Source organism: Cottoperca gobio, chromosome 2 (genome assembly GCF_900634415.1).
Source record: "Cottoperca gobio chromosome 2, fCotGob3.1, whole genome shotgun sequence".
Taxonomy (NCBI): Eukaryota; Metazoa; Chordata; class Actinopteri; order Perciformes; family Bovichtidae; genus Cottoperca; species Cottoperca gobio.
Genome location: NC_041356.1, coordinates 9,427,168 through 9,448,310, shown reverse-complemented (window position 1 = coordinate 9,448,310; position 21,143 = coordinate 9,427,168). Strand labels below are relative to the sequence as shown.

General features: G+C 40.4%; 1 protein-coding gene across 5 annotated transcripts in view; it reads left to right on the top strand.

The window, feature by feature from the left end:
* The window catches only part of cfap221 (cilia and flagella associated protein 221), a 103,129-nt gene that overhangs the window by 6,436 nt on the left and 75,550 nt on the right, over positions 1-21,143 (top strand). For 3 of the 5 annotated variants that reach the window (XM_029446727.1, XM_029446710.1, XM_029446719.1), the window contains exons 10-25: positions 165-291; positions 491-602; positions 744-840; positions 1,932-2,021; positions 2,798-2,893; positions 3,350-3,437; positions 3,719-3,810; positions 4,534-4,605; positions 5,066-5,173; positions 5,284-5,433; positions 5,866-5,951; positions 6,074-6,137; positions 7,494-7,594; positions 10,540-10,635; positions 10,737-10,844; positions 12,269-12,796. In XM_029446727.1, coding sequence (XP_029302587.1) covers positions 165-291; positions 491-602; positions 744-840; positions 1,932-2,021; positions 2,798-2,893; positions 3,350-3,437; positions 3,719-3,810; positions 4,534-4,605; positions 5,066-5,173; positions 5,284-5,433; positions 5,866-5,951; positions 6,074-6,137; positions 7,494-7,594; positions 10,540-10,635; positions 10,737-10,844; positions 12,269-12,398 — 1,617 coding nt within the window. In that variant the 3' untranslated portion in view covers positions 12,399-12,796. Of the gene's footprint in view, positions 1-164; positions 292-490; positions 603-743; positions 841-1,931; positions 2,022-2,797; positions 2,894-3,349; positions 3,438-3,718; positions 3,811-4,533; positions 4,606-5,065; positions 5,174-5,283; positions 5,434-5,865; positions 5,952-6,073; positions 6,138-7,493; positions 7,595-10,539; positions 10,636-10,736; positions 10,845-12,268; positions 12,797-21,143 lie in introns of those variants that run through there. The other 2 variants (XR_003833302.1, XR_003833301.1) reach the window with 1 other exon arrangement.

The following is a 21,143-nucleotide window of genomic DNA, read 5'->3' as shown; positions in this document are numbered from 1 at the left end:
ACTCTCAGTTTTCCTGTTCACTTATATGAACGGGGAAGGGGGTTAATGTGTTAATTCAAGTACAATGAAATATGTGCTTATTAGTATTGTACTGTACCTTGATTAATACATTTTCTCTTTTTAAATAAGAGAAGAAATAACCTAAGTTGTTTCCCCCAATCCAGACATTGAGAGATCAGGCGAGTGTTCAGCCTGGACTGAAGCCTCCGATAGATGTCTGCACCCCTGCAGGGGTGGCAAAGATGCTGATCAGAGACTCTGATAAACTCGGCTATAAAGACCTGAAGGAAGGTAGATGCCACCTGATGATTTTACTCTTGCAGCTGTTGTGTTTTTGTGACATGCATGTCACCTCTGCAAACCTGTTGCTGTATCTTTTGATCCTAATCATGTTGTATTCTCCTTTCGAACAGTGAAGTAGATCGCATTTCAGATTATACATATATAACAAAGTATGTCTCTCATTTTGCCCGCATGCCCTTCACTTCAGCCATATCCTGTGGCAGCTTGGCTGGTCTGCAGAACAGGCAGATGAAGGAAGCACTCTTCATAAATAAGGTTCAGCAGAACGTGAAGGAGGAGCAAGACAACCACCTCAGCTGGTAGGTCAAACTAAAACGCAACATGACCTCACAAATACATGAAAGAAGATTTACTTTTATTATTATATAGTTTTTTTTCAGTGTATTTGTTTTTTTAAGATGACAGCTTAATTAATTAAAAAATATATTGTTTTCATTCAGGCAAGTTCTTCTTGGTAAGGAGCCCGTGTCCGAGCACAGCAGGAGGCAGATCGCAGAGGAGAGAGAGATTTCACGACATGAATACACTGAATACATGGTGAGAGTATTCTGAAATGAAATATGAGATATGAAATATGAAATGAGTGTGTGTGTGTGTGTGTGTGTGTGTGTGTGTGTGTGTGTGTGTGTGTGTGTTGTTTGAATAATTGACAGAACTCTCACAGACACTTAACAGCACTTCCTCCCCCATCTCCTCTCCACCTGCACTGTTTATAATGCATACACACACACACGCACACACACACACACACACACTCACACACTCACACACTGGTTTACAGCCTCAAATAACCAGACTTTGATATGTTATGGGCACTCTGCTGTTCTACGATATGAGCTAGTGTCTTCTTCTGTACGTCCTCTTTGTAGTCTCGACTGCAGACCAGAACTGCAATAACTCCACAGAGAAGCGTCCTCCTCTGTTTGCATTACAGTGATGCTTTACAGCTTTGTCACATTATCCGTTCATCATGTGTGTCATAGTAAATTCTTTCATGATATCATGATATATCGTTCCTATAAGTAGGCCTGTCACAATAATTGCGTTACGATGCATGTACATGACCTCAATCATTTTGAGCTCTGGTGTGGGAATATTTTGGGTTTAAGCCAAATGACAGAGGAGTGTTGTTGTATCTAACTTATAGCTAATATGTTGTTACTTTGAATCACAATAATAAGTGTATTTTGAAAGCATTATTATGCTATTATATTATCATTATATCAGTGGCATTAAATGGTCTTAAAATGACAATAATATCGTTTATCGCGGTTGTTTCTGGGACAACAAAAGTAGTTAAATTAGCAAACAACTGAGACCGTGCTCCACAGGATTAGTTGTCATGGTTGCTATTGTTTGGAAGAATTAAGACAAAACCCATCAAGCTTATGTCTTGACAAAAGGGACTGTTGCCTCTTCAGCCAAAGGTTTTCAAGACGTTCTTACTACAGAGGATAAACATGTTGAAATATTGTTTCTGCTTGTACCATCTGTCAGTACCAGAACTCTGACGGGTTTAGTAAAACTAGAAAGAACAGCTTCTACATGTTGCTTGTATACTAATCTCCCTTTGTACTGTAACACCTGTGAGCAGATGTCTTGCCTTCAGCTAACTGCTTGCGTCGTAGGTCAAAAGGAGAGACGAAAGACACGAGGAAGACTTTGCTGCTGGACGACTTAAACCTTCTTCCAGACGAGTAGTTTGTGAAGCAGGACAGGTAAAACTCTTCTGTGGTGTGTTTAATAATCTCCCAGATAGACTATCAGCTTCTGATAAAGTGAGACTCAGTGACTCCTCTTGTTGTGCAAGCTCCATTTATATGTCACACTATCTATACACACTATTATAATTTACTATATTATGTGTCAATATCACATGATGCGTTGTTTTTTATTCTCCTTTGTAGAAAACACCTGGCTCGTAAAGGACATAAAGGAAATAAATGTGTTGCTTACGGCCCCTCCTGCAATATATTCTATATTATAATTAAAATAAGGATGCACGATGTTGGACGTGCACAAATGTTTTTCCACCTTATTACAGAGAAGTAATCAAGTCTCTCCTTTCGTGGAATTAGCAAGTGAAACATGCCGCATGTTTCTTTTATGTAACATGTTCAAACAAAAGTGAAAAATGCACCTCCTTTAACAGGCTTGGATGATGCTGTCCCCGAGGCAATCCTGAAAATACAACAAATAAGTTAAACAAAGCCACAGCGCAGACATATTTGTTTTTGCACGCGCTTTGTCAACGTTTCATGTGTCATATCGGAGAAAATGTTAATGTTAAATTTCCTTTTAAAGCCTTTATCTGCTGATATCATCGTGCATCCCTAATTAAATTAAATTTAACGTTCCCTTTAGCGTCTTTTGACCTTTTTTAATACTCCAAGCTGAAACCTCATGACATTTTATAGTCCTTTTCATATGTTCTCAATGTAAGGATGCCAAATGAGCACATGTCATCATTAAATGCGTTTCCAACCTCTTCCAGACCTGCGAGGGGGGCCCATCCTTCCAGCGTTACTCCAGTTTTCAGTGGGAACTGAAACGAAGAGCCCTCAAACTGTTCCAGCAGGCAGCCCGCAAGGTACACTCAATCCACAGTACTGTATAACCACTGAGTGTACATGTGCAAGAGGAATACATGCATATGCATTTGCTTAGATGCACAAACCCATCACATACCAACACACGCGTTCCTCTTCCATCAGGAGTGGGCTAGTGTCCCTGGACATCTGTCCCTTTAGGACGGCCATGGGTAAATTCCTCTCACTAAACACATAATATTCTTTACAGTAAAGTCGATTTTCCTGGGAACTTAAAGTGCCTTCCAGTAAAAGCAGAGTAATCTGTCTCTTAAAGCCACAGGAAGAGCCCGCTTCTCTTTTCCTAGTGGCAAGTAAAATAAACGTGATGAAGTTAGTTAGTTCTTTCCTCTTTTATATATTTATCATTTGTTTCTTTATTGTACAAGGGTTCTTTGTGTGTCACTGTGTCCATATCCCGCCTCCTGAGATTGGAAGAACTCTTCTCTACCTTCCAGATTGTGATTCGATGCCGCGTGAACCAGAGACTGAGCTGCTTGAAGAAACTCTCAGACAGTATGAAGAAGTCGCCCATGGCAAAGAAAGGTTTTGATTATCCTAAAGTCTTTCCATTCAGAAGTAATCTCATCAAGCCATGACACCAAAGCATGCTTAATTGAATTCATCCCTGGAGGTGAAATTCAAATCCCCTCTGGTTATTATGGTCTTTTTAGAACATACATGCCAGCCTCAGGGATGAGGCTATTTATGGTGCTGCATGCATTTAGTCACGCATTGAATGTTGCAACATTCCTCACGACCCTAACAAGTAACGATCTGTAAAAATCAACCTGTTTTCTCATGATTAGCCGTCTCATGTCTTTCAGTTGAGGAGGACACGACTTGTGATCTGAACATCTCGCCTGACACAGTCTTTCCATTTTCTTTCCCCGTTTTCTCCGAAGAAGATGACCCACTGGTGAGTACATTACATCGCTGAACAACAATCCTTACTGCAGATTACAGATGCTTAGTTCTGTTTGAAATATACTTACTGATAAGGAATTATTGATCTCTGCTTTATGTAATACACGATTTCAAACCTTAGACTGTCCCTCTCATGTTACAAAACACCACAGTGAGCCTCAGGTCACCCTCCGATGGCAGTGTTTGGTAGATCTAGTATAGAGCCTTGAGAATAGATGGTGGCCCACACTGTCACTACAGCTCTGTGCTGCTCATCCTCTGTTCCTTGGCCAAGCTCCAACAAACCTGCGGCGTAAGACATCCAGTCGGTCTCCTGCAGCTTCTGTGGTTTGCAGTACTCTGCTCATAAAGATTTCCTTCGCACTTCACCAACAACGTCAAAGGTTGTAATCGGCGGCCTGTCAACACAATATCTTAACCACTTTGTGGCAAATGGGTTTGTCTTGTTAAAGCCTATTGAAATGAACTCCTAAATAACTTAAATGGCTTCTGACATATGGAAAATGAGAAACAACTGAAAAGTGAGTGCTGCACATGAAACAATTTTCCTTCATTATTTCCCTTGAAAGACGTCTTTGATCTCGCCGTGGAATGAAAGAGGAAACTCAGTTTCCCGCACTTTGATAAAATCTCCCATTTACCTGATGCCCTGCGGAGAAAAGGCCTCTGCATTCAATTGAACAAATAATGCCATTTGTCTCCTTGATATTTCCAGGCTCACAGCATTTTGCCCGTGGATCCCGTCGACGAGACTTTGACAACACATATTCCTTTCTTCAAGCTCCAGGTAGGTGTTTACTGCAGCACCTGGTCGTCTGAACAGCACGCTCATAAATCAACACATATGTACCCAGAAGCAGTACTCAAGTACTCAAGTACTGCACTTAAGTATTGCACTTCTACTCCACTACATTTCAGAGGGAGATATTATATTTCTTTGCAGGTGTGTTTCACATATTTGTATTCATCCAAAGAAGATAATAGATACAGTATATTGTTGTGTCAATGCTCATTTCCATTTATATGAAAGAAATATAAAATGACATTCACAGATATAAAACAGATGCTATAAAAGATATAGGATTGTATCAAGAATAAGCTTTTTTTCAAATAAGGATTTTATCTCTTTAAAGGAAATAAATAATAAAAAATGGACAAAAATGAATTACTACATTATCTAAAGTAGTTCAAAGTAGCCTAATCTTAACTCAGCATAACTATTTGTTGGTATTGTTTTGTCGCTCTAGGTTCCCCAGCACTATAAGCTTATGGGCTACCAACCTGTGTCCGCCTGGGAGGCATTTAACTCCTATATTCCCACTTCTCTGGCCAGACCACTTCGCTCTGGAGCCCCGGTAATGCAGCACACTAAAACATATTATAACAAGATATTTATTCATTTATTTCCTCACTCATCATCCTCTCTTTTATAATGTCTCTCACTGTGTTGTTGACACTTTCTTAGGACGAGCTGGTGCCCAATGAGGTCAGAGCCCAATCTCCCACAACAGCGTTAGCATGGGAGGATCCGCAGCATGTGGAGGCGGCCTGTCTCTCCTTCAGCGCCCCCGAAGCTCTGCTCAGACCTTTTCCAGCAAACCCACTCAGAATCTTTGTAAGGTCGTCATTTATCATTATTAAAAGTATCATTTGTAACATTTCCGCAATAAAATGGCTTAAAACAAAAAGACCTCTGTAATATATTTTGTGGAGTTGTGTACTAACATTATCCCAAATGTTTTTGGAGTGTTCTGTCTGTTTCATTTGGTCTCCTGTTATGGCGTTTTATCCCCTTTGAGCTTGCGTCAGTGTTGCCATAAATGGACGTTACTCCCATGATGCCACCCTTACTTCACGATGCCACCAAACTCCATCTTTTTGTTATTGTTTTGATCGAGAGACCCCAAGTCGAAGAAAGTTACACATTGTGCATTTAATCCAGAGTTTGAAATAGTACGTTAAATGTGTTTCTAGGCACGATACATATCAGTATGGCAGTTTATTTAAACTACTGTTGTTTCCGTGTTTATCTCATCATGTGTTTCAGAACCCAGCTCCAGGCCTGCAGACCTACAAACCCACCCCGAAATACCTGGAGAGTGACCTGGAGTTCCACCTCTGCCCCCTGCCCAGGTAACAAGAACACTGAATACACGTTGATGGTTATATTCTGTAAATCTTTGTTTTAGTTGATAAAAGTAAGAAAGGTTGAAATGTGATAATTCCCTCTATAGACCTGACTGTTCTGTTTGCAGGAATACAATGTGTGGCAGAGAGACACACACTCCACACACTCAGAAGAAGTCTCTGGACCGCAAGGTAATTACTTTCTGTCGGAGCTTTAAACTAAACACAGCTTAATAGTTTGAAGCTTCATTCATATTGTTGCCATTCAAATATTTGACGTAAAACGTGCGCAAAAAACATCGACTAGCAAAAAAAACTAGATGGCAATATTTTAAACGGCCGATTGACTGTTTTTCCTGGCCAAGGTCAGGGTCCCTGAACACAACACGAGCGGAACGTGTCATCACGTGACCAAAACTTAAATTGTAAACGAGACGGTCGTTGACATCAGTGAACAATCAGTGAACGCAAGTGGCGAGTGTAAAACAGAGAAAGCTGCACGCGGAATGTCGCACTTTCCAGGAGAAATGTACGAGCGATTATTTCTCTGTGGAAGTAAAAGGCCAGTGAGTCTAGTTTGTGTGGACGCGCTTGCGCTGATGAAAAATAATCTCGAGCGTCATTACTGCACGAGACATGCACGAGCTGAAAGGACGAGTGTTTGGATAAAGTTAACGCTCTTCGGCGGAGTTTGGCCCAACAAGCAGCTCTCTGCAGAGCGGAACATACAAACATGGACAGATAGAGAGGTAGACCCCCACACCAAGAACAGACTGTTGCACCACTGCTGTGCGGTTATCACTGCTGTGCAATACTCACTTTATTTTCTATCTAACCTCTTGGTACTTATATTATTTTTTAAATTATTGTTTACTGCCTTTTTACTTCATGTGTTCTTTTGCTGTGACGAGATAAATGTCCCCGTTGTGGGACTAATAAAGGATTGTTGATAAAACAGAAAGATACATGGATAAAAAAGTTGCTTTTTTGCACAGCATAAAAGAAAGGTGAAATGAATGGGCAGTGTTTTTAAACATTTTTGCAGAGGTTATGAGTTCAATAATTAGTATGGCCCTCGAAGGATAAAATAAAATGGCCCTTGACATGAAAAAGGTTCCCCACCGCTGGTTTAAATGATATTATTTGTTTTATAATATTTGTAGAGTTAGATTCCATAGGTGGCTGCGTACGTTTTGTCTCAGACTTGTGTGATCCAAACATTTCCAGTACCTCCAGAGTGCTTTTAAAGTAAAGAAAGAAGAGTTTTTAATCTAACAAAATATTCAGCCTCAATCAAAAACAACATTTTCACTGCGGTCAAGAAACAGTTTGCTCTGCTGCTTGCTACACAAAGGGAGGCACGTTGGTTTAATAAACAAGATTAAACTCATTTAATCCCATGAGTCACTTCATTTCATTAAAAAACCTCAAGCTTGAAATGTAATAAAATGACATTCAGTACAACACGAGTTGGAAGTTAATCTGAAACTAGCTCCTGTTTCGTGTGTGATTGGACTGATGCAGATCCTTTTTCTTTACCAACAACAGGAAGTGATAACTGGGCTCATGACATGGAAGGATTTTGATTCGATTACCGCGAAGTGTCTGTCCAACCAGCCTGCTCCCCCCGGTGACTGTGCCCTGCGCAGGTAGGTCAGAACTTAATCCCTGTGTGCCGTGTTAGCTTGTCCTATTTCAATCAGATGCCTTCACACTGTACTGACAGCAGCCACCCAAAAGTTAAATGGGTATATTCACCCAGAGGTTCCCACGTAAACCCACAGAGAGAACTGGACTGTTGTGGGATGAAGAAGTACATGTTTACTCTACTTGTTTACAGAGTGGACATTGGCTGATGTTCACGTCCGCTGTACATTTATTTTCTGTCCGAGGAGGAATTTGAACTCATGACCGTCTGGTCACAATCGCTTCATTATAGCTTCTCCAGCTGAGTCAGAAGTGGCATTTTCATCCGATACATAGAAGTGGAGGGGAAGCATCTCACTGATGTATATCAATAAAGTGTACCAGCAGTCTATTTTCATGGTTCCCAAGGGTCCTTGAAATACATGAAGGTTTGTGAAATTGATGACATAAACAGATATGGGTCCTTGACATTTGCTGGAATTTATATATTTTGTGAAATAATAGAAATTGAAGTTCTTTTGATAATTTCTTTCACTCAACATTAGTAAACCGGCCACGTTCTGCTGTCTGCACGCGTCTCCTGCAGGTGCAGCATTGTTTCAGAGCGGCGGTCACGTGCATTCATGAGTGACTGAAGTCGAATGTGAGCTTCTGTAACGCCTGCGACACTTCTCATTATAAAAATGAAATTATGCCATGTTGGGTCTTTGATTGTGAGGGAGCCTGGAAAGTCCTTGAAAAGTCAAATGAATGATTGACGTCTTGATCGATATCTGCAGATTCACTGAGCCCCTTCACATGTCGGTTACATGAGAAAGGCTTGTGAGCTGCTGGCTCATGTTTCTGGCCTAACGAGTGGTCACTTAGCGTAGACATTTATCTTGTTAGAGTAAATATTTATCCTGTCAAATTGCCAAGGCAACGCTTGTATATGATTTTTTAATAGTTTGACCTTCCATTCATCATCTCACACGCAGTATTACAGAAACGAAACGTGACTTCTTGTAGTATTTTGCACTCACGGCAGTTATCATTTTTGAAGTATTGGTTCAGATTTCATTTAGTTTTTGTGTTTTTATTTAAATCCTATTAGGATGTGATGCATCTATCCCAATGCAGCACAGTGGTGTGTTCTTCTTCTCCTCATTACGTCTCCTTTTGTGAAATATTCCCTAAAGTTCTTGAAATCTTGAGTGTTGAGATTAGTTTTCTCCCTCAGGAGTCTCTGATTTCATCAAAACACGCACATTTTTACATTACAGGTCATTTAGCAGACGCTCTTATCCAGAGCAACAGTGAACTAAGTACAGGGACAGCCTCCCTGGAGCAACTCAGGGTTAATATCCTTGCTCAGGGGTACAATGGTGCAGCCTGGTATTGAACTCCCGACCTTCTAGTGTTTTGTATGGAAGGCGTACCACTCACTCACTCACTCTGTGTTGATACTACTGCAGTGTCTGCATTAGTTTTACGGAAAATCTGAATTTGAAACCTAGTGTTGTACTAAATATATCATTTAGATATCGTTCTATCCTGTAGTGCTGTAGTATACCTACAGTGAAATACTTCTAGGTCATATGGAGGCACACTGTCTTCACTTACACTGTGAAATAAGGATTTTCTCAGTCTTTATCCTACAGACGGTGAATAAATGATGATATTCTGATGTAAAGTATTAGTGAGCGCTGCATGGGGCTGTTCCATGTGGTGCCCCGTATGCTTCTCTCTGCACCCTGTCACTGTGAATACCACTCAGGTATGCAAAACTCTGTTTCTGACCCTTTTTTTTCCCCCCGAGAAAATAATGTCATGTACATTGCATTTTCTCTTGCATGATTGGGCAGCGACTCGTCACAAGATGTTGGTGTGAATGTGTGTGTTCGGACTCTCCTCACTGTCCCTGTGTTACCAAATCAGATGCCTGGCAAGGCGAAGTATTCTCTTTCTGCCTGTCAGCACTGATCTGCAGGATAACTGTAGATATATTCTTCTTTTATCATGCAGAGATAACTCCCCCACCCCCCCCCCTCCCCCCCCAGCCTCCCTGCTCAGCCTTATTTATTTTCTCTCACTGCCTCGGTTGTTACATTTACAGTCTCTCCAGTTCTCCTACAAACACAAACAATACCATTTACGCCAGGTGGCTATAATAAAAGACGAGAATGAACTTGACATCAGGAGAAGGAGAGACACTAATACACTACGTGCGAGTGATTACGAGGCTTCTGTTGTACCTCAACACACTTTAAAAGATACCTACTGAAACACACAATGCAGGAGGGTTTGATTACAAATGTTGTAATTTAGGATTATTGATTGCAACACACTGTACGGTTTCATAGCATCAACTATATATATATATATATATATATATATATATATATATATATATATATATATATATTATATTACTATGTATTAATCTGAATCTGTAGAGTAACAAGTAACTGGTGTTGTTTGGCAAATATAGTGCAGTATAAAGTACAATGTCCCCCTGAGATGTAGTGGAGTAACAACTGTACAGTACTTGAGTAAATGTACTTAGTTACATTCCACCACTCACTCACAAAGCTTGCTGACATGTCGTTTAGATTGATGAGAGGATGAGGGGATGTAAAATATGGTAGACGTGTTTTAATAATGTCTCAAAATGAATCAGTCTACCCAAAATTGCAAACTGTGTTCCCTTGCCTCATGACATTTCTGCTCAAAGCCTCCAAAAGCAAACCTGTGGCTTGTCAGTGCTTTAATTCTATTTTGTGCCCCTAAGTGGTATCAACTTTCACTCAGGAGATCTGTTATCATTCCTGTTCAAACTGCGATTTCAAACAACCCGAAGCAGTCCTTTCATCTAAGGAAGATGGAGTAGATATCTGACCATTATATCCATTCGGTAATGTGTGGTCTGGCTCTTCAGGGGAAACAGCAATGTGTGTGTCCTCTTTAGGTCTGTGGACTACAGCACAGATATACTTCCACTCACTGCGCCTCCTCCTCTTCTCACCGGCCCTTCTAATGACGTACCACCTCTAATGGACAAAGCGTAAGCACATGCAGTATTGACATCTATTGATCTTCTGGATGGAAGCTTTTTATAGTCGAGATCCTTTCATGCTCAGATGATGTGCGTTTGTCTGTGCTCAGGTGTGAAGGCTCAGGCGTCCAACTAACGCCAGAGATAATCAGAGCAGTGTTCTTGTCTGGGGAAGCTCTGGTCTCCAATGTCAACCTCAGCAGAGGAACGGCAGTCAGGTAAGTCCGCTGATGTTTATGTTACGTAAACAAAGATTTACTCACCTGGTCACAAGCATACGGAAGCCCAGAGAGGCCAGTATGAAAACAAAGAGTCTGGTGATCCAAGTCTGATCTAAAATCTTTTCTCTCCTCTGTTTATGAATTAAGAACAGAGAATATATATATATATATATATATATATATATATATATATATATATATATATATATATATATATATATATATATATTATAACTGCAGTTTTTCACACCTGCACGTTAAATAAAAATTATCCTGGCAAATGAGTTTTTTCCTAACTGTTTCTCAGGTACATTTATTTAATGACATATGAAAGAGTATCCTGGCAAACAAGTCATCAACACTTTAGATCAGACTATAACAATAAATCCCCAGAATGTTTTCCCCTCTGTCGACTCTCACAGCTTCACGTTGGAGATGCACGAGATGATATACGGAGGTTTTAGGCACAATGATTGCTTATTTACATGAAGGAAGCACGTCCTGCGCAATAACTAAGATGAATGTTCAAGCATATCCGCATACAGACACAGAGATTCCCAAACACGTTGTACTTTTAGTTTTAAGAGGGGCAATACTCAGGATAAACAAAACATGAAGTTTATAAATGTGCAAATCTTGTACCTGGATGGTGTTCTTTCATACAAAAGCTTCCTGGGAGCAGGAACACTCATTGTCTTCAAACATTAATCAAGATTGTGCTGTGAGGTTTGTGCCTTGCATGATTCTAGCAGAGACTCGTAACTGAGGATGAACTGGATATGAACTCGGTTAACTCACCTTTCATGTCAGCGAGCATAAAGTCGTCATGTGCGTCATTCTGTTATCACATGTTGCCTTTACGCTGAAGCCTCAATGCAACAGAAATGTCCCTGAAAAAGGGTTTAATATTTAATGACACTTTTTCATTGATTGATTTAATTCATTTGACGATTAAAAAAAGCAGTGCAGTCATTACATACGTTAAAAATCACACACTTTTTACAACATAATTTAGTGTTAAACTGTTTTTAGTAAATGTTTCTATGAATTTAATCATATTATTGTTTTCAGCTCTTTTAGAGGAGCATTTTATTAAATTATTAGTCAAACTAGATTGGTTTAAATTGAAAATTCAACTGAAGGATAGATTTATTTGTATTTTAATGCTGCATTTTAATGTGTTTTCATACGTTTCAAGCGATATATATACATGTTCATGTTTCAGAGGGACATTTTTAGCATATTTTGACAAAATAATACACAATGTGGCTAGGATCAGTTTAATTTGAAACTGAAAATATGATTTTCTGAAATGTTAATGCTTTAATTCAGTCAATCACCAATACTTCTTATAGAGCTTCATTAGATGCTGGATCCGGCCTCAGTTCTTCCATCTGAAATGTTAAATTGCTCTGTCACAGGCACCAGAGGGAGCTTCAGATGGAGGCGACCTACAGGTCTGACTTCAACCAGATGGGAAAAAGAGTGATGAAAAGGTTGAAGCAACTCGGAGTCGCCGACAGAACTTCACCAGGGAAAGACTTTGAATAGACACGTACGCTCTGTGCACACTCATGTGAAGAAGCACAATCGCAGGAAAACAAATAACATTCCCGTCCTACTCACCTATACAACACTCCACATTGTTTGCCCTGCCACTTCTGTAAAATAAAACCTGGTTACTTTCTCGCCCACGTATAAGCCTCCCTCCCACCTACTCAAAATTACCAGTAAGCTCTCCTCCTTTGCTCTTACAAAGCCTGGGAATTCGTTATCCCTCCGCCCACACAGATCCATATATAAGCACAGCTACAGTATATTCTAACAAGCTCCATCCCGTTACTGCATTCAGTTAAAAATGATCATTGTGCATTTCTATGCTGTAGTTTATGTCGTTATATTGTCTGTATGATGTCAGTGGGCAACACAACACCATTAAACTGCATCATACTGCCAACAACAGTGGCACTTGATCTTTGAACACTTGAACACTAGTTTTTGGTATCGATTTGTATTCAAGCCACTCGCCGATGTGTGGCCAGCCAAGGACCGGGTATTATTCCTACATTTATTTGAGTTGAACATCTAAAAAGATTCTCAGTATGCGGTTGTAAAAAGAAAGCTGCGATCAAAAGAGCCGACACCCTGTGAACTCACTCTGACGGCGTCCTGTGCAGTATGCGTCTGCTCTCGCCCCTAGAGGGAGCTCCAACTCTGTGAGTTTGGCAGTTAGAGGTTTCCTCATGTATCTGTCCTCCAGTGAGTGTGTGTGTGCTCACTGAGCAGTGTGCTTTAGAAAAATACAGTAAAGGGAAGAAGCTTATTTAGACACAAACACACATTGCACACACTCTTTTTAATAGAAAAGGTCACATTTTTCAGACGTTGGGTTGGATCCACGGAGATACGAGCGCCTGTAGCCAAACTAGTTCCCCATCAGGGCGTTAAAGGACAGATATTGCTTTCACTGCAGCTCAAAAAAGAAACAATCCATTGATAAATTAACTGTATTTTGCACATTACTACAAGTTTACATGTGCAGGGAATTAATACTGTAGCTACTTATTTAATTAAACATCATTGATATGCATTGAATAAGTCATAGACAGTGTAATAACAGAAATGTGTGTGTGAGAGAGACAGTATGTTTGATGTGTGTGAGGAGATACAGTCATCCTCCCAGCAGTCAGCATCTATCGTATCTAGTAAATATAATTTTGCACTGATGTCTGTGTGCTCAAGCAAAGAGAGAAAAGAATGAAGACGTGGTTGTCGAGGTGATAACAAACATCTCCTCAGCGTTACCGCCGAGTCCAACTTAAACCACTTCTTTCTGAATAACAGCGCTGACGTCTTCCCACACCTTTTCCGAACTTCAGCTGAGGGTCATGCAAATGTGGAGTCTGCTGCACGTCTTGTGCTGGATGATAGAGAGGCGTAATGGCGGTGGCAGTGGCAAGGTGCCCTGAACCAGTGGCAGAGCGGAATCACCCAAAGGCCCGTCTAAATTAAGCGATGGCACGCTTCTACATCTGGCAAAATTGGGTGCATTTAAGTGAGAGATACAACCGAGCCGGCACAACACGGACATGTCTGTGAGTTGCCCTCTCAAGCGGACTTATAATGGAAGCAGGTCACAGAAGCTACAACAGGTGAACTGAAACTCTGGTGCAATTTCTGCTGCTTTTACACCTCCTCTAAATCAGAGCTCCAAAGGTCTGCAGTGGATTTCTTCGACAGATAATTCACCCCGTCGGGAAGTTTCTTTAAGGCTACAATTGCTAGATGCTAGATGGTGTTATATACATGCATGAGAGAATACACCTTCAACTAATGACCTTCAATATTTTCTTGCCATAAAAAGGTTGTAAACTTTGAAGCAACTATAATGACCAGGATGCAGTAACTCAAGTCGCCGGTGAGCTAGCCATATATATATATATATATATATATATATATATATATATATATATATATATATATATATATATATATATATATATATGTATGTATATATATATACTAAATGTAATTTCTTTTAAAGGTTAACCTTGATTGATTTATTCTTTGATTCCTTTCAAATCTGCGTTTTTCCCCAATCTCAAAGTGAGAGAACGATTTTGCGGACCTGAGAAAGTATGAAGCCAGAGTCTCATAACTTGGACCCTGAGTGCCGTGTGATTTCAGAACTTCTTTGAATCTTTCTCACTTACAGTTGTGGTGCAAAAAGCTTTCCCTCACTTCCTTTTTGTTGAAACACCAGAGTGGAAATCATGAGTCATCTTACGGAGGTGCTGTCTTTGTTTGACGCACTTAGGCGCCGGTGATTATGAGTGGAATGGAAGTAAAAATGTGAATGACGTTGTTCTGTTGTCTTGTCAGCAGACCTTTACTTTAAATGTCATTACATGTGCATCATACTTAACCTCTACGTCACGTTTTACTCGCCTCAAAACACATCTGCACTTCTGCTTTGAGTCACTCCTCTCTTCTATAGTAGCTTAACGAACGCTCGACATGAATTGTACTAATTAAACTTCATCCCTTGTGTGTGCAGTGATGACATGTTGCATTTTGAAATACCAGGCTTCTGCCACCCTTGACATAGCTTGAAAAATGAAAATGATATGAAAAATTAACTGCAAATGCAATGGGGAAGGATTCAGTTTCCTTAAATTAAACTCATATTAGCGTATTCTGGGAGCTGATGACCTGCAAGTGTCGGCTCAATCACTAATCGTCGCCCTCGTGTTTGAGTTTACCTCCCAGTGAAAGCATTTGTGCGGTTTCTTTCAAACCGTACCTTTTTTATTTTACAGGATTTATCCCCAGCAAAGTGAGAGTCAGATCGCACGGATGACTGCTGGGTGTTTCTTTGCTTTACCACATCTGAAAGTGGAGATGACTGAATAACAGGAGGATCCAAATAGGAAAAAGCAGCAGGCAGATGTCACAGTGCCGAACCACAGAGGGACTAATACTCTGGATTCTGAGAAAAAAGGCTAAAAGGAATCTGAGTACTCTTTGTAACAAGGCTAAGGTTTTTTGTTTGCATGTCCATCTCTGAGTAAATGTCCTCGAGCTAGAACTCTCTGCTTTATCAAATAAGAAGTCCTTGTGCTATGTGCACATAATGAGGGCTATCAAAGTGAAGCTATTGTAAAAGCCTCCCACTTACAGTAGGAGTAAGAGATGCAAGTCCCCAGAACTACCTTTTTCCCATCTTTAGTTCTATAGTGGGTCTTATTCAGGGTATGACTGACCTGAAAATACGATTCCTATCAGCAGGTGCACGATCCAAGGATCTGAATTTGTAATTCTTGTCAGTTTGATTGGCGGCCGGCTTCATAAAGAGCCATGCTTTCATTTCCAGGTTGTGAGGGCTTGTGCACTGTAGCATTAAATAGGACACCGGCACAAAACGGGGACCACATAAATCCCCCTGACATTTCTCCAGACAGAAATATAAATGTTTATTTTTTGATGGAAACAAACAGCAAATCAAATAATTCTTCCCGTCAGGGGGGAGAGGAGGCCGGTCCTGCCTCGGATCGGGATGTTTTGGAGCTTGTATAAAAACAGCAGAGTGCAGATCCAGCAGCTTTCAAGGTTGCATCACTGTGTTTCACGGTTAAACATTTTTACATTTAATATATCTAAACATGCACATCTCTTAGTCAGATGATCTGTTCTCGAAAATAATTCCCAGAGAAGGAAATGGGAGCTATTTTAGGTTGTTTTTCTCTGAACGTATTTTCTATTTAAGGTAGAGCTTTACAAGATGTCGGGGTCAAGACCCAAATCACTGCTGCTTGCGGGCATGTGCAGTAGTTCCCGCCACCTTATTAGATCATTTCCTGTTCTCCTTGCATCATACGTGTCCATACTCTTTGTGTAATTGCAGGTTTGTCGAAGCACCTCTCGCCCCTGACACCTTTTCTATCCATTTCTTCTCCGTGTTAAATGAAGTGATTGTGGCTCTGGTGCTATCCTCTTAAACGTTTTATTAAGAGCGACAGGAACGCAGTGAGAGGGCTGTATAGATAGTAAAATAATAACCTTTATGGAGCAAGTCCACGAGGTGCTTTTACAGACAGTTCAGGTGACTTACCATGTGGTAGTTGACCTGTAATGTAGTTCAGTTGATGTGAAAGTGAGTGCACTCTATGCAGTTGAACTGTGAGTTGGCATGTTAGTGAGCTGAAGTTTCTAGGAATAAGGAAGGTGAACCCTCCCAGGAAAGTGTCCATAGTGATGCTTTAAGAGTCCATTATAGTTCATATTTTCCTCCACTGACGCAACATCATTGTCATGTTCCTGTAATATCCTTGATGACCCTTTTTAATCAGGGTCATTAGAGAGGGACAGAGTTAATCCTTTGTAAAGACCAGGAGGATAGGAGAAATAAATACTGCTCTTATGTCACTCTTGGTGTGAAGCACTGCTTCCAATGCCATTGTACTGTAAGATAATTAGAAACTCTTAAGTAGTCCCAACGTCAGTGGCGTTCTTTCAATTAAAGCCGACCCTCAGTGACCGTTGACTCCATATACAGCGCAGCCATATGACTCAAATACTCACACATGTTCGCAATACATCCCAAGAGAGGCGCCGACACTTAAGGACTCAAACCGCTCCAGTGGAGAGCCTGGAGGGATGTTTTGCTTTCAACAACGGTTCCCAATGTATGAGTACCAACGCATGAGTGCTGTAGGAAACGCTGTGTTTTCATGTAAGACACAAAACAACATAAGACAATCAGAAAGGCGGTTACTAGCTGCTTGTTTACCGCTAATTAGCTCAGTAACCACAGCACAAACAGTGAAGTGAGCTTTACAGGCTCCAAGCCACCTATCCAATTACTGCGCTAGAAAAGCAGTATTCCCAGGGAGAGTTTGTGATACTACAACACCGTGCTGTAGGTCTCACTGTTACATATAATTACACTGTGATATATTATCATGGGATTTCAGGAATGCTTACACATAAACCCAGTTTTTACTCGTCTTACAGTACGTTCTTTACCACTTCGGACATTTGAATTGTTTGCATGTTGTCGATGCACATCTTAGTCCACCTTAAGAAAACGTTGTGCCACATGCAGATCTGTGGGTCTCTAGTTTGTTGCGAATGTAACAACAAAATATGAGTTTTCTGAAAGTGTGCCAGATGTCGCTGCTTCCTGCTGCTGCCGTTGAAAGAATGCGTGTTGTCCAGATTAATTAGGCTTAACGTAAGCGGATGAATTATACATATTTAAAAGTATACAGCGGGACATTTAACTGTTTCAAAAGTTTTAACAGCATTTAGAAAGTGTTGGAATTGTAGGTAAATGATTGGACGTAGAAAAGATTCACGAGTCATGACACTCCAGAGTGCACAAGGTCACATCCCTGACCTTGAGAACTATGTGGTAACTAACCCCTTGTCAGCTCGGGCACATGTTTGGTTGCATGCCTGGTACTAAAATGACTGAAACAGAGAGCGAATGTTCTGTTTTCATGTCTGGCTCCATCCCTCTCCTCTCGATCGTACATTTTTCGAGCAAGAGAGCTTCATTTTAACCACCGGCAGAATTGTGGATCCTGATATGCACTGGGCATTCTGCCGTATTCAGAGATCACAGTGCGCTTGTCGAACATCCGAGCCTTTTGTAACTACAGTCTACCTCTAGCTTTAGATATTTATCACTCTGAGACGCGTGTTAGAAACTGAAGCTCTCTCTGCTGTCGAGTTTCATTCAACGTAACCTTGACAAGTTTTCTTTCCTTATTCTTGGCTAATGTATTTATAATTGATGTCACAGTAACTAAAGCCATTTAATTAATAGACATGTTTCCTCATTTTGAGTAGCAGCAGTATTAGCAAAGTGTTCCAGCTTTCAAAGATCTGCGTTAATTAGAGCAAAAGATTGTTGTTAACTTCTGTGTAATTGTTCAGACGTCTGTTTTCATTAAACGAAAGGGCATTTTAAAGGTTTAACATTACAGCAGTGTGCTGTTGTCAAACTGTGTTCTCATACAGTTTCAGAAAAACACACCACTCTAAATCTAAAGCGGACTGTAAATTATTTAACCGTAATATAAAACAAATGGACTCGGGTGCGTTTATGGCATTAGCCCTCCTTGGCTTTTATACTTATTCAGCGGCACAGATTTACTGCTTACTTCCCCCCCCCCGTATTTAAACACATAGCTCACTTACTTTTGCAGCTGTGAAACTGCACTATATGGACACACTGGGAACAAGCCCTGGTTTGGAATCACTGCAGTGGAGGGGAACATAAAACTAAGATAAAGATGCATTGAAACGTGAGTAAAATGAACTGGTGTTCACGCTGTGTTGTCTGTGACTAATGGAGTGTCCTAACACCCGTAAACGTTGCACATGGAGCAATACCGTGGAACATTTCCTTTGTCAAAGTATTCAGAATATAGTGCTTACTTTTCTGAGATATATATGTGTTTATAATGTTTGGGTTAAGAATCCCTGCGCCTTAGGTTTCATGTGAGACGAAGGAACAGATGGTCCGTCAGATAGGCCGGGACTGACAGTCCCTCCGCTGATTTCATCATGAAAGGCAATTACGCCTGTGCATTATCGTCTAAAGATATCAACAGGCGACCATGTCTGCGCTCCTTTTCATTTAAAGTATGCCTGTCCTCTCCTGCGCTGTGGCATGCTGTCACAGCAGGCAGACACCACCAGCCTATATTGCTCAGTATCCACTAAATCTTTGCATAAATCCTCGTTCTGCCCGGCCTGCCTCTGTAATAATATATCAACCATCAATAGAGAGCTTTTCATATTAAAGTTACAAATGGCAACTTAGAAAGATCTGACCCGATGACATGAAATATGACAACGCACTGGGATAAATCAGAAAATATGTAACAGATGAATTCATGCAGTGAAACGCAGACAGGCCAGGTAGAATGGAGCACAAGGTGAAGGTGACCATCAATACAAAGAGGGCTTTGCAGTAATACGAGAGTTATAAGAAGAGATTTAAAAGACGATTTCGATCCTGCCGGCCGGAGTTCTTCAGGCAAGTTGCTCTAACGAATGATCAGGAAACCTTGAAATCAGGCAACCAGTGTAGACGTCCTAAAACTGAAGCCATGATACTTGTCACATCTAGTTGCTGCTAATTAGCATCCAGTGTAGTGACACACCTACCTTTGTTATCATGCAGTTACTCAGAGTTGACGCCCTGGTTTAATCCTGGCGTTTCAGGTTGTATTCCTGTTATGTTCCCGACCCGCTCTGTATTAAATCCCATTTTGCTCTGAGCGCTTCTCTGATTTATTTAAAGATACAGCGGGTGTTACTCACGAGCTCCATCTCCGTGTCCTCAGGCGGGGCGTCGGCCAAACCAGCCTACAACTTGATTTAACCCTGGCACTCAATTTCACGATCGTCTAATCTGTGAAGTCAGGTGATGACGGGGAGCTCAATCTTGTGGAGCGACACACTTAGTGGTACATTTCAGTGTCAGTGACCTCGGGCGTCGGAGAAAGTGGTTAGAGAGGTCATGGAAAGGTCAAAAAAGGACAACAAGGGGTATCAAAGTGCAAAGAAAGGAAATAAATATGTTGTCTTTGGATCAATTAAAAAGACAAACATGAATGTCACGTAGTAGTTTGACTTTATATCGCTACAGCGCAGTAATCCTGAGCCCAGATACATTTCCATTGCATGCGCACCAGTGTGTGTGGATGCAAGCTGCAGTGCGACAGACACCTTCTAAATATGTGGAATACTTTCAATTAAAGCGTGCTTTAGAGCTGCCTAAGTGGGATTTATGCTGCCGGGCTTCATCAGTGTGTGTATGCGCTCTGGGGAGGATTAAGGCCCATAGCACAGTTTTAATCTCAGATACAGATTACAATTCTGGTTTCTACGAAAGGCTCCTACTACTGTCAGATACTGTATCAGTGCTCGTGGATGCTTTGTGTGCTTACCTTTTTAATTCATGGCTTTTAACAAGCACAAATAGGGATTCTTTCTTTACCACATTTCTCTAAAAACACGACCAAACACCTCCATGTGGCGAAGACAGCAGAGGAGAGAAAGTGATGAGACAATGTGAACTTTAACTCTTATTTAACCCTTATTAACACGCTGTTGTTCACAAGCTCCTGCAGCCGCCTCGGGGACAGTCACACATTCACACACTCACAGCTGGGATGTGCGCACCGTTACCAACAACTTGCCCACTGATGATGACCTTTCAATATCAAACTTTACTTATTATTAATACATATGATTTAGTTTTGCACCAGTCTTGCTTTTAGTATTGATGATGTATTGTTCATACTTCTGCAAACGGCTCTCATTCAAAGAGGCTTTATTGGCACGAGACATACGTTAAATAAAATCAAAACAAGAATGTGTATATGTGTGTGTATATGTATGTGTATATATATGTGTATGTGTATATATATGTGTGTATATATATGTGTATATGTATATATATATGTGTGTATATATATATGTATATGTATGTATATATATATGTATATATGTGTGTATGTATATATATATATATATGTATATGTGTATATGTATATGTATATGTGTATATATATATGGTAGAATATATATGAGATAGATGTAGAGATAATACATATATAGATATGTATACAAATAGTAGATAGATGTAGAGAGATAGATATATGAGAGATATATATAGAGATAGAGTATAGAGATAGATGATATAGAAGATATATACTCCCTCTCTCTATGTGTCTCCTCTATCTCTATATATTTATTCTATATATATATATATATATA